Source organism: Siniperca chuatsi, linkage group LG8, assembly GCF_020085105.1.
Source record: "Siniperca chuatsi isolate FFG_IHB_CAS linkage group LG8, ASM2008510v1, whole genome shotgun sequence".
Lineage (NCBI taxonomy): Eukaryota > Metazoa > Chordata > Actinopteri > Centrarchiformes > Sinipercidae > Siniperca > Siniperca chuatsi.
In genome coordinates, this window is record NC_058049.1 from 10,617,626 (window position 1) to 10,632,236 (window position 14,611).

Below are 14,611 nucleotides of genomic sequence, written 5' to 3' on the forward strand. Positions count from 1 at the left end.
ACACTGCAAACTGTGCTTTGTACCTATGATTTTTTTGAATGATATTCACCAATACCATAGATCAAAGCACTTATTTTAGTATCTTTTATTATTGGCATGATGATAGAAGGTTCATCTAACTTTGAATTGCTGCTCTTTTTTGCTCACAACTGTAAAAACAGATAATATGAGGTATCAGGATGCTGAGCTTGCTGTGAAGGATCAACTGTTTCTATAGGTTTAGTTTTTACAGTCCCAGAAAAATTAGGATAAACATTGTTATCATTATGTTTGGTAGGTTTTCCATAAAGTTTCCCTCTCAACATTACTGTATGAAAGTATCCTTTTGAACAAACTACTAGCACACACACCAGTTATGCACAGCTGGAAATATTGTACTGTATAATCTCACCAGTGATCACAGACAATAATATAATATTTGCCAGTTGTGCTTAATGCACTTTTTTCAGTGTTGTGAATTTTTGCAAGAAAATGTTTAGCAAAAGGGGAGTAGGAAGGACCAGAGTGAAAGTAATCTTGATAAAATGTGGCTTTTCAGAGAATGTGTACTTTTTTTTGTGATTGTTCGAAGTGGATTTGTGACTGATTTTACAAAATCGTGTGTATTCTCTGTTAAGGCAATGTTATAAAATAATACAAATTAAAATATTTGAATGTAAAATGAAAACTGTTCTGTGGCCCTGGTTACACTTTCCAAAAACAAACACTGAAATGTGTCTTATGTGACAAGACCCCAAATAGACAGCTGTACATGCATGTACTGTATACTACATGTATGAATGAACCAGAAACACTTGCCGGTGGACTGTAGTGTATTGTGAACCCAAATGCCATCCTGACTGCCCTGAAGAATCACTTAGCTGTGTCTGTAGAGGAGCACAGGAACCTCATTGGACCTGTTCCATATGGATTGATAAGTTATGTTAGACAAGAAATACACACAGCATCAACTTTTAAACAAGCATAGCGAATGGTGTAGCTGACCAAAGGAGCACAAGCTTCATTCCAGACATTCCAGTCATTCCAGACCACTCTGTCCATTAAGCTTTAATAGATAGGAAGTCTAGTTTTCCACATCAGAGCCAGTCACTCTGAGACCTTAATAAGCACGTGACTCTGTGACATGTGTACACCCTGCCTCCAATATACCAAACTAAAAATGGCCTGTGACTGCACTTCTCTTTAATCTTTTACGAGCCTTTATAAAACTGTAGTCAAACATCATTTATATAAAACATTTTTTTTGGTTCTCAGCTCTGTCCTATTGAACCTTGATTGGCTCATGAGTAATTCATTACGAGGCCTCACTGATTTTGTAGGCCTTGTCTCTAGTTGTTACCCAAATTTTCTGCCTTCTCTCCTGTAAATGGGATCTTCAGTTTTAATTTGGTCCCACTAGGGCAACAGAGCTCTTAGTGACAGCAGATTCTCTAAATTATTTACCAGCCCACTGTTGAGGAGATGTTTCTTAATGTGAATCAATGAATGGTGCATATTAAATGGTCATTGGATAAGTGGAATACTTTTTTATGTTCACCCTGGATACAGAGAAAGGACCTGCCAGCATGGCCCCAGAGGAGCTTTTATTTAATCTGTGTGCTACTACCAGTATTACCGCTGCATCCCTGCATTAACCAGTTTTAGAATAAAAGACATTTGTGTGCTCTCAGTATAATCCACTACAACAACAGATGCTCAACAACCCATTCATACATTATATGGAAATGGATACAGTGAACATTTTTGTTTATAGCAAAGCTCAATAGAGGAAGTGATCAACAAATAAAACATAATGGTTTGATTCATGACAACTAGTATACAAAGATGCACATTTTGTATAAAGTATGTTATATAGTATAACAAATAGCTAAGTAGTTAAGTAATTATCCCTCGAGTGATTGCAGAGCTGTGAAGTCTCCAGCAAGCTGTGAGGAGTCAAGTTAGCCTTTCCACTCAGAAAGGTCAACTGTTGTCGAGGGGATGTAAGTGAGGCCAGGCTTGCCTTGTGGGTGTTTTCAAATGGCTGAACCTTTGACCAGCATGTAAGGGACCGGTGCTTTATGGAGGAGTTGCCTCCCACGGATGGCCAGGTCCATCCAGGGAGAAAGACACTTTTGGGTGTGTGTGCTGAGGAGGACTATGCGGCTGTTTACTAACACTGGTCCCTTGCTCATCTTCACGCCTCTCATTCTTTCTCTCCTGGGGAAAGGGACTGATTTTTTTCTTGAAGCATGGATAAGGTTACTCCTAATTAAAATGAATGCACTTAATTGTCATGGATCACAACACACTGGAAATCCACATTTGGTTTGCTACTCCTCTGACTCCACTATGTTAATGTAACCTTTGTATGGTATGTTATCATATACTGAAAATAACCATAATGTAAATGGCAGAACAGTATGTGCTTGTTTTAATTTACACCTTAGATCAGCCTGCCTGCTTTTTTAAATATAGATTTTTTTTAAGATATAAATTTTACTTGCTTAGTCACAAGTGGGCCTGTTGATCTTGATATACAAATAGTACTTAATAACTTAAATGATTAACACTCTTAAGCTATCTAACTATTGTATGTATTGTGTCTTCTTGTATGCAGTCCAACCTATTTGTCTATAGATAGAAATATTAGTGTCATTAGGATATATAATAGCTAAATATAGCCCTCATCCTTAATACATGCTAAGTAATTTTATATTCTTTCATACTATTTATATAAAATATCTAATTTTGTGGTCTGTGTTTAAACACTGGATATATTTTAAGTGATGATTTAAATCAAAACCAGTGCTTTGTTTCATGAAGTTAAACTGATTAAACTTAATTCTATACACTGAAATGAAAGTCTCACCATCAAAGTGTTGTTGTTCTTCACAGTGAATGCTTACCATTGCTTTTTGTTTTTCCTGTGATGTTTGGGCAGCCTGCTAATTTGCTCCCAGAGGCCTGTGTTTGTCTAATAGTTTAATTGGCTGGGCTGTGCACCTGTTTGGCAGCACAGGTGGCCACAGGGCCATTGTGCTGAGGGCCTTATCTCCCAGGCAGTTCCACACAGGTGTGTGGCATGCAGCCTTTGCAGATCCACCCACAGATGGCATTGCCTGGAGCATCCGCTGCTTACTCTGTTTCCACTCTCTCCTCCTCAGCTGCCATGTTTTCCATTTCTCTTTCTGTCAAAATTTCCCCAGCCAATTATTTATTCTCTACTTCATTCTCCCCCTTTTAATTTTGTCATTTGGATACTCTCTTCTTAATTTAGAAGTGTCAGATTGACTAGCCACATTTCATTAATTTCTTAATCCACTGACATGAAATGAGATGCCAATTTACAGAAAATTACAATCCTCTTATTTTTTCATTTTGTAGGCGAGAAATCCTGTGTTGTTTCAGTCCGGCCTACTTTTTCACAGTAATTTCACAATTTCTTTACTCTCTGCCTTGCACATGTGAAAACTGTGCTAAGATCCATGTAAAAATATATAAAGGAATTTAATATCTCAATAAGCAAAATATACCTTTATTTTCTTTATAGTCACTAAAGCAAAACTCAATTTCAGTCTGACGCAGCTCTGAAGCAGTCGGGCTAAAGCTCTGATCTAACTCAGCTGCTGTTCCATCAATAGACTTTCCAATACAAAAATAGGAGAGTGGTTTTAGGCAGCAGAGCACACATCCATGGCCCCAGCTTTTCCACAGTTCCCTATGTTTAGCCCTTAGCATTACACTATGACTCTGTCAAATCCTGACAGTGACTTCCATATTAGATCTGCTAGCTCTTAGATCCCTAAGACATATTTAAGCAAAATTGAACTGGGCTCCTAACTTTTCATTATGTCAAATCCTCACAGTACAAGTCAGACATTTTCTCTGGGGCATTTTCTTGTGGGGTCTTTTTGTGGAGGCGGGAGACATTTGCTGACACCAGAGTTTCTCTCTGTGACTGGATACTCAAGGTGTGGGCTGTTGTGATGATCTTGCTGCTCTTCCACACAGGGCGTCTCAGAGTCTGAATCAGTCTCACAAGCTTTTCTCAGCTGAATGCTTGTAGCTGAGCACAGAGGGTTGCATGGAACACTAGTAATGGGCTTTTTACGAGCTTTGAAGTTACTATGCCTGCTAACATAAAGCTGCTCATCCTATTGACTGTCTGTCCCAATGCCCAGCTTGATAAAGCATTGAACATACTGAGAAACACTGACATTTCTGCCAAGTGCATTGGTAGTGCTCCCCATATGATTGAACAAAGACCATCAAATAACTCAAATTGTCTCATTCCCTCCCTGTCGAACTAGAGTGCAGTCGTACTTTTTGATTTAAATAGTAAAATGCCTACTGGAAGGTGAAAAGGTATTACTTTACTTAATTGTCATTACATTTTATGTGTATGGCACTTACTCATACAATTAAAACCAAGACAATTAAAAGGTGTCCAAAAAGCCACTCCCTTGGCACAAATGTTTATCTTTTTAGTAGCACTAACTGGTGCTCTTATATCCCAGACTCTTCCTCCCTTGGCCTCTTCTGTCCACTGTGTGCACAACAGCCAATCAACACCAGCACAAATGAGCATATCCATCTGTCCATCTGCTACTGTGACTACTGGAACAAATATGAGCATCTGAACATCTCACAGGCTGTATATACCCCCTTGACAGCTTAGGCCAGAAATCTTGTCTGGCACAGACACAAAGTGTGAATAGTGGCTCTCGATGCAACTGCAATGAGTTAACACTGCATTGATGAATAATACTTGTGTGAGGATTTAGGTACAGTAGACATCAATGGGCCAGCTCTGTCTGACATAGATTCTTCAGAGATGAATAACTGTTTCAACTCTGTCATTTTTGATGTGGAAATAGCTCCCTGTCTCAGTGAATCATCCATAATTGATCCTTTGTATTCACTTTGTTATCCTGGATAGTGCTTTTGTAAGCTCAATCAGACTCCATTTCAATTTGAAAATTTTAAATATAGCATTAAAAATCTGATGTCCTTAGTTGAGTTCAGGGGGACAGACTACCTCAGGACACATCTTTTGAAATTTCTGGATCAAGCACCATTTCTTTTCATCCCATCCTTTTGCAGAGTAATGGAAAAATAGCAATTTGATTTCCTACCATGACGATCAAGATTTAACATCCTCCAGGAAGGGATGAAGAAGGAATGAGAAGAGACACAAGATATCTGAAAACCTAACCTGACAGGGCCATAAAATATGTTGTGGCTGTTGCCACAGCAAAGAAGTAAAGTGGTGGCAGAAGCTTTCCGGTGGGGTAATTTTCTTTGCACTATGCTGTGGGACTCTACTCTCTAGACTCCCGGTGTTATTACAAACCACTCTCACACTCCAGGCCTTGGACAAGTTTGCTCTGTCACTTATCAAGGAGAAACAAGACAAGAAGGATTTGGAAACTACATAATCACTTATGTACTCTATAGGCAAAGGTTTCTCTGGTCTGCTGTCAAAAGTAACAAATAACTCACTCATTAGTGAATCCACACATATTTTTGTTCCTTACTTTTCAGGATGGTGCAATCATTCTCATTTTATAGCATTCAAAGACTTTTATTTGACTGTTAAATTTGGCATGAATGTTATGACACTGTCTTCAACAGATGTGACGAGCAGTCAGAAATGAGCAAGTTAACTAGTTTTTACCCTTGCGGCTGACTTCAGAGTTGACGTTCGCCCTTCTTCCTCAGAGGCAGTGAAAATGATTTTGGAGACATAAATGTCTTCAGTGTCTGGATATATTTTAAGAGTGATGCCTATTTCATTTTATGACACCATCTGTTAACCTCCAAGATACCCATATCTGTTACGGCCCCAAAGTGATACATACATAATTCAGAAATATCTGTTTCTAAATTTGGCCATGGTTTATATTTTAGAGGATATGATGCCTTTGGACAGAATACAAAATGTAATTTAGTGATTTTTTGAGTTTTAACAGTACAGCTTGACAAGAAATCACTGGTATACATATTGTCATATCCTCAAAAATCTAGAAATATTTTTATGTGGTCTGGTATGTGGGACATAACCCAGAATCCAATGTGACCTGAGCCCATATTTAACAAACATCCGAGCAGGAAATCTGTTGAATCTGGTCCAAATTGTGTGTATAATTGAGTGACACATATTTGTTCCTAATTTTTTGCTTAGGAATAAAAGCAGTTATCAACTTTCCTAACTTATGAAAGTTATCTTGTCTGCTCCAGGATTTAGGACAGCTACAGAGCTGTCCTAACATTTTAGTAGTTCCCAGCAGATATCAAATAATAGCACAAACATGCTCACACATCCGGGGAGGTGTACACTGACTCTTTGCAAAGGGTTTCATACATCTACTGTATAAGGTGACAGCAACAAAAGCTTGAACAAAATGGCAACTTTATGGCTTTGAAAATAGAATCTGTTCTTTCAAAGAAGTGCTTGCCACTGCATTTCCCTCTCCTCCTTGAAAGATGAAACTCATCTCCGTAGAAGCCTGAGGAATGTGTAGCTATATCACATCAAACCTGAAGATCTATTCTCTGATCTTCCACAGCACATATAGATTTACAGTATATCGAACAATTCAATTAATAGGTTAATAGGGTAATCAACCTGCAGTCTACCAGTAGTACTACTGGTTTCTGTCTGTCTTTAACTAGAAGTGAGGATTGTTGTGTAGGAATCCTTGGTGTTGTTCAGGGGATAATAAGAAATTGTGTTGAGTGTTTTGCACTCCGTGGAGGGTCATTTCAAAGTGACTGGGGAGCATGGTGTGTTGTTAGCTGTCTGCACTTACTAGTTGATTTAATTCTGATAGAGACCTACACTCCCCAATCTCTTGCACTCCTTTGTTTTGCATCCTTGCACACGCACACGCACACACACACAAGCACCTTCAGTTCCACCAGTGGAACATTCATTTATGTCTTAGGCCTGAGCTTCTGTCTTTGTTAGAGCCACATTTTGGAATCAAGCTGAGACTTAAATCACATTAGAAGTGCAAAGTGCCCCTTTTGAGTACTGCACTGCTCCCACTCCTATGCTTCCTTGGCTATGCCAGTAGTTACATTCTTGGAGTGCTGACAACAGGAATATTGTCCTCAAACTGTGTTACTAGCTTTAGTACCAATATCAAATATCAGAACTGCTCCCAGTGTTGTTGCTGTAAACAGTTCCTTTGCAGTGGCTCAATTAGTTAAAAAAAAATATTATTATGAAACATCAGTTGAAGAGAAACCACTTTCTCAAATAGCTAGAATAAAAGGCAATTAGATGTATTACGTTACAAATGTTTTTGCATTGTCTAGCCATAACATGTTCTCTGCTGTGATGCATTATATTTTAGAACTGTACCAGCCAGCAGGAGATAGATACCTGAGATATTGTCAGGACAGCTAAGTGAAGTGACACAGCACCTGTCACTTGGATGGAGAGAGTGCATGTTACTTACAGATGAAGGATATCAGCTGCTCGTTCTTTTTCAAGGACCACAGAGGTCAATGATTTTGGCTGTATGTACAGTATGTGTAAATGCTGGATGCACAGAGCGCCTGTTATGCTCAGCGCATTTTAGAAGTTTCTTTGCAACCTTATTTTACGTTGGTTCTACCATATCCATTGATGATCTCTTAAATATTAAACTCACTTTTGTGTGAGGTCCTCAGCTCTGCACATGTCCAGCCCCTGGGCCGTCCGCCCGAGGTCCTCAGCTCCGCACATACCCGGGCCGTCCGCCCAAAGTCTACCACTTGGCCCTTGAATCCCTCCTCCTGACCCCCTCCGCCACCCTGAATCTCTCCCACGGACCCTCTCCGCCCACCTGGCCCTTGAATTGAACTGGCTCTATTTTTAGTGGACAGTTTAAATTTTTAATCAAAGAAATCAAAGCTATAAAGGACACATTAGAAAAAGGAAGAACAAAAGTTTTTACTCTTAATAGCTTTTTTTGAAATGTATTATTTTTTAGATGTGATGAACCAAAAAGTACAGTTAATATTTTATATCTAATATCTGTTATCTAATATGCCCTGTGCATTATAGTTATTTCGGCAGGCTATTAAATTGATCAGAGTATAATGTAGCTCCATGTTTGGCATGGTAAATCACTAAGCAGACACTGGTGGTGCTTGGTTTCAAGCTATAATATTCAGAGCTATTTGTTGAGCTTTGGTCCTCAGTTGGAATACTGTAGCACTGAATAGGTCAGTAGTCCCACAGAGGGACAGTTCTATGGCTTTGCCTGTAATACAATATGAAAGATATTGCACTTGCACTGAAGATTTCAATAACAAAGCTCCCAACCTAGCCATGAAAAATAATCAAACTGGTCTATAGACTGAAATCAATGCGCATACAAGCCATCTAAACATGAGACCAGTGATCAGTCAAACAGAAAGGGTGAGAGTGTCTGCCTCTCTCTGTTTCTGTCGCTGTTGAGTCACTTACTGTGGCTGGTGATGCGCAGTAATCTTTTCATCATGTACTTAGATTTCCCTTGCCAAGTATTTGCAGAACTCTATACACACACACACACACACACGTACACACACTCTACACTTTGTTTTCCACTGTCTTTGCTATGATATTCCATCCTCACTTTTCTCAATATAAAGTACTATATACTCTGTAAATACTTGTATTCCCTTGAGCGAGACAGTGAACACAGCCTGGCGTGGCACTAGGAGTACCACTCTGGTAAAATGTATGCATACTGTATGTGTGTGGCTGAGGAAGTATAAAGAAACACATAATGAGACTACATGTGTAGCAACTGAAGTGCTATTGCAGCTTTTTTTGTTCATGCCCTTTTTCTCTGTTTCAGTGAAGAACCTTGAAGTACCGTTTGAAGTGAGCTATGTCAAGACTGTCTGAATGATTGAATGAGGAGGTGAATGGCTGAATGGCATATTTTTTATTTAAAGCAGCAGGAAACGCTCACTATTGTTTACTACTAGCTTGAAAATATTGTAAATATACAAACAGATATAGATGTAGTGTACACATGCCAATATACAAGCACATATTTTCTTACGGTGGCTCAGTGCTTAGTGTTGCCACCTCACAGCAAGATGGCCTTGGGTTGGAATCTGCTGGCCATCTGGGGCGTTTCTTTATGGAGTTTGCATGTTCTGGGTTTCCTCTAGATTTTCCCCCAACTGTCAATCTGTATGTGTTTGCCCTGTGATAGACTTGTGACTTGTCCAGGGTGTACCCTGCCTCTCACGAAATGCATGATGTGATAGGCTCCAGTCCCCCGTGACCCCTGTGACAGGATAAGCAGTATAGAAATTAGATGGATGGATGAATATTTGCTCATGCATAACTACATTTGTTATGGCAGCACATGTGAGAAAGTCAGTAAAATCTTTTGGTCTTTTGGGAAACAAATGACATTTGACAGGAAGACAGATGGTCATCTCACTGCAAGACTTTTTGATTTTGTTTTACTAAGTTAACAGCAAGTCCACAACATAATAGGCTTTTGATGAGACTGAAAAGTTCCTTAGTGAACATATATCTTGTAAAGATCTTCTTTATATCTAAACACTTTCCAATCCATACAGTTTACACCAGTTAGCATAACTACAACATCATTGCGTGCAGCCAGTAGAAATAACACAAAATATAAGATAAGAAATTGCTTCCCTGAGACCGACCATGAATTTTTCATTTTGCCTGCGGAATATACATGATTGCAGAAAGTAACACAATTTGGTGGCACTTAACTAGAGGATTATAGCCATCAATATTAGATGAATAAGTTCTCCCCCAAGTTAATGAAATCCTTGGATGTATGCCCACATTAGGAGAAGAGACTGATAAGGAATGGATTCGATCTCTTGTTCGTTCAACATTGAATTGCTACATTGGCCCAAAGATGAAGTACTTTATGTTTGACCAAACGTGAGCTTTAGCCACCTACACAATATAAGTTATGCTGCTCTACTTCCTTAGCAACAAGGGTTATCTGACTAGAATACCCATTGGTAATACTGTAAGTTTGTAAGTTTTATTGATGCTAATCATAAGTTGGAAAAAATTGTTTTTATGAAGGAGAAGTAGAAACAGATTGGTAGGCCAGCAGTCTGTTTCAGTGGGTGGTAACATTAATATTATTATTATTACTACAAGTAGGAGACATAGTAGTAGTGTTGTTAGTATTAGTATTGCTATTTGTGTTGTAATAGTATGTTTTCTACTGAGGCAGTTTCTCTGAACAGAGCTAAGGGATTTCATAGCCTCAGGACAAGCACTGTAGAAGTACCATCTCTCATTTTCTTTGTGGTAACTTTGGGGACATTTAGAAGGCAAGCTGCAGAGGACCTAAGGGTGTACGTGAGGGGACAGAAAATGATAGACAGTCTGGGGTGTAGGGAGGAGTCAAAACATTTAGTGCCTTAAAAACCTTGAGGAGGACTGCATTGTGTTGCAACCTGCAGCAAGACATACATTTTTGATGAAAAATGTTCTGCACAGACAATCCCAATCCTTTGTTTTATGTCTATTCTGTTTCACTCCAACAACAATAGAGAAAAGGTAGACATGGAGCAGACAGCAGACATTTTCCTCAAACATCTGTTGCAAAATGTCCAATTTACATTCTGTTTCAATTAGTGCAACTTCTCCACTGAAAGTATTTATTTGGAAAGCTTTCTGGCTTATTTTGTGAATAGTTGGTACTTGTGATGTTTACCTTCAATTAGTTTTTTACAAAAGTGTATATGTTTGTTCTAGATCAATCTTCAATCTAAGTTTTTAGCTCTCACTTCATGTAAGCATGTTCAATAAAGCATTTGAATGTCAAAATACACTAGTCCTGCCCTGAAAACAGGGGTGTAACGAAATGTTGTTCACAACATAAAAATGTGACAGTACATTAACAAAGTCTCAACAAGTTGGCTATGTGAGAAGTGTAGAAAGGCAGGTGTAAAACAAATGTTTAGCATTTAGTGTAGAAACATAGTGTTCAGTTTCTCCTATTTTCCTCCAAGGCCTCCCTTTTGCCCTGTTTATCATCATGACAATCCCAAAAAAAAGTCGAACGAATTTAATTAGGCATGTGTTCTAAATCAAACTGCATTTTGTGTTGGCTGTATTGTTGCACCCCTATAAAGCACACAGTGGGGACACAATATCCTCTTGACTGATTAGTACATTAATAGATAAGAAGATATGTCTGAAAAATGAGGTGAAACATTTTTCACCTGATGTAGAAGCCATCACTTTACTTAATAAAATGGTTAGAAATTTTATTAAAGCATAAATACATACTCTTTTGAAGGTAGAGAGAAATATGTTATGCAAGCAGTATAACATAGTTGACATACCAAACATTTACACATTATTTGTTTGCAAAGAGTGACATGATAATTTTGTGGAACCTCCAATTGTCTTAACTACGGAGTCCCGAAAGGTGGTATTTTTATCTTGTGCACACAAGTTAATTATCTTGTGGGAACAAGTTAATATCTGCATAGTAAAGGCATGATAGACCCATCTATGCTTTGAAGACCACAGGGATAAGTTGTGTTCATAGCTTTTAAGAGTTTGTTGATTTCTCAAGTGTTCGAAACATGGTGGCGTCCATTGCTTTATTTGGACAGTCAATATTTATAGTAAATTATCTTGTGCGCACAAGATAATTAACTTGTTCCCACAAGATAATTAACTTGTTCACACAAGATAATTAACTTGTTCCCACAAGATAATAATTTGTGCACACAAAATAAAAAATATCACCTTTAGGGGCTCCGTACCTCCGTAGCATTTTTTTGTCCTTCAGTGCTGTTCTCACTCACTTTGTTTAGGTCACACAGCATTCCCAGAATCTCATATTGGAGTTGTGCTGTGTAATAAACAGAATTTCTCTTCACAAATATTGGTTCCATTTTCTGCTCTCTGAAGACTGACATTACCATCATTACTAAGGAGCATAAACAAAGACTGTGGATTTACTGAATTGTGTTCCCTCAGCCATGTCGCCTCCTTTCCCTCGTTGTTGTCCCAGTCTCTCATTTACTCCTACCAGCTCTGTATCACAAATACATATAACTGCATTGTTATTCTGCAGTACAACTGAGCCAGTTTGTTCTTTCTTCTTTTATGGCCTTAAATATGTGCAAAGCATTTATAAATTTACAGCATTATGATGTCTTGTTTTTATTAAGAAAACAGATAATCATTATACACTACACTAAATATCAGTAACTTACAAATTGGTTTTGCTTGTCTGCTAATGAAATTTGAGTAATGGTAGGTGGGGGGTTTGCTAGTGTGTGCTAATTTCGTCACAGATCAAAGAAATACCTCACCTCAACTTTGCCAGTTGCCTCAGGCTAATGCATCTCATTCCTAATCGAGGGTCTCTTCTGACTCACTGAGTCAATACAAATGACTTTAATACTCAAACCATTATTATTTCAAATCATTGTCAAAAAGGCGCGATACATCATTGACTTATGCCCCGTTAATGTCAGAAAATTGCTCCATGCATTTTGTGTTACTGACAGTTAGGGGCCTGAAAACAAGTAATGCAAATGACATAATCTGGCTGCGACCACACTGTCCCTCCCACCCTCTTCCTGCCTCTCTCTTCCTCTAGCTTAGACAAACGGGCTCATCTGTACTGGATAATTTGCCGTCTCCTGATACGCTGTGGTTTATAGCCAATTATCTCTCACGATCCATTATCGATTACAGTGTTATCTTTCTCGCATTGCTTAATCTTTTGGCACAGGAACATAGCAGCTCACAGGGGGGCCTGGATACAAACTGCTTAGCGATGGGACCACTAGTTAAGATGGATGGGTGTTCATTTGCTTGTAGATGGGTACAGTTTAAATTCAAACTCATTCAGACTGTATTTGGTCTCTTCCTGTTAGGAATTAAAAACTACAACAGTCAATTTATCTAAGTGAGTGTTAAGCCTTTGATATTAGTCTGAATGACTGATTTCCTCTGAGGTTAATACAATATTGTTTGTGTTTGCTTCCTTCTGTGAATCAACCTGGCTTACAATAAACCAGCAGGGCAATAACAATTTTGACTGAATATTGGGTTACTGATTTTTTTGTGTGTCTGTGTCTTCTTTCCAGTTGGGTTAATAATTTCGGTCATGAGGGTCTTGGCCTTCTTCTGGATGCTTTGGAGAAGCTGCTGGACAAGAAACAGTGAGTGATCTCCTATGACTTCCTGTCTCTGTGTAATATTTATAGTACCAGGTTCTGTTCTTGTAATCACAATATCCTTTTCAATGTATTCTTTCAGGCAAGAGAATATTGATAAACGGACTCAGCATAAACTTATCCAATGCTTGAAGGCTTTCATGAACAACAAGGTTTGTATGAGTCAATGAAGAAAAGACGATCCACGCATCTGATTCATTAGATAATGAACTCCATGTCAGTATACCAGCATGATCAAATGGCATTGCTTGGATGCAATCCTAAAATGAGACCCTCCTGAGTTATTGCCCTGAAATTCTAACTGTTTGAATTCACTTGTAGAAGGTAATGTGTAGTGTTTTTTACCAATAACTAAAAAGCACAAACAAGAACAGAGGCCACTCTTTTTACTCTTATATTATTAAGGATCTCCTAAATTTCTAATAGTAGCTCAGGTGGCCAGGAGTCCAAACCTGATTTGAATCTGGACTCTGACAATCCTGGGATAATGGGACAGTAAAGTGAAGCTAATTTTACCATTTCAAGCCCACAGTCTCAGATCTTTTAATTATCCTTTTTGGGAAGGTCTGGCTCATTTCTCAAAAGTGGCACACATTTCAAGGATAGATGAACTATTGATATTGCTTCTCTTAGAGTTAATCCCTGCACGTAGTCATCTCTGCCCATTTTTTCAGTTGTGGGGTGACTAAAAGGTACAGGAGACTATAAGTATTTGTCCCTATAGTCCTGTCCTGAATTGAATTAATTCATCATGCTCTCCATTTTCTCCCGTGGCCTCGTTGTCCCTCCTTAAAAGAAAATTAAGGCTAACTATAACTTACGTACATTAGAGCTTCTTTGTAGAATCCATTTTTTACTTGAAGTGAAAGTTCTCCATGAATTCAAATGCTCTCATTATTTACACCCAATGGACCTTTTCTCCATCCTACCTGCTCCCTTCCATGTCACACAGTATGGACTGCAAAGGATCTTGGGAGATGAGCGGAGCCTGTTGCTGTTGGCACGAGCGATTGACCCCAAACAGGCCAACATGATGACAGAGATTGTCAAAATTCTCTCTGCTTTCTGTATTATTGGAGAGGAAAACATGTAAGTTGACGTCAAATTATCTTTCTCTTGCAGACTTTCTCATGTCTTGCATACCATTAATAAGATAACTCTAGATAGCCTCATATTCCCACCCACTCAATATGTAAATTACATCCAAAGAATGTAAAGGAAGATAAAGATTTTGTCACAGTGAGTCAGAGCTTCAGTTGTATTTTCAGGATATTTTGAAATATTTGCCAATGAGACTTTCACCACTGCCCCAAGAAAATGGGGGTGAGTAGAAATCCATTTGTGATGCCCAGAGTGTGAAAAAACCCAAAGCTCCTTTGCAGAAACAATCTCCCAGTTACTCAGGATAATCTGCAAACCTTGCAGTGGA

The 14,611-nt window shown here is 38.6% G+C and overlaps 1 protein-coding gene across 1 annotated transcript in view; it reads left to right on the plus strand.

The window, feature by feature from the left end:
• diaph2 (diaphanous-related formin 2) overlaps positions 1 to 14,611 on the plus strand; it is a 372,579-nt gene that overhangs the window by 98,608 nt on the left and 259,360 nt on the right. Inside the window, exons 7-9 of the mRNA XM_044206253.1 lie at positions 13,093 to 13,167; positions 13,265 to 13,334; positions 14,135 to 14,271. Coding sequence (XP_044062188.1) covers positions 13,093 to 13,167; positions 13,265 to 13,334; positions 14,135 to 14,271 — 282 coding nt within the window. The remainder of the gene's footprint in view (positions 1 to 13,092; positions 13,168 to 13,264; positions 13,335 to 14,134; positions 14,272 to 14,611) is intronic.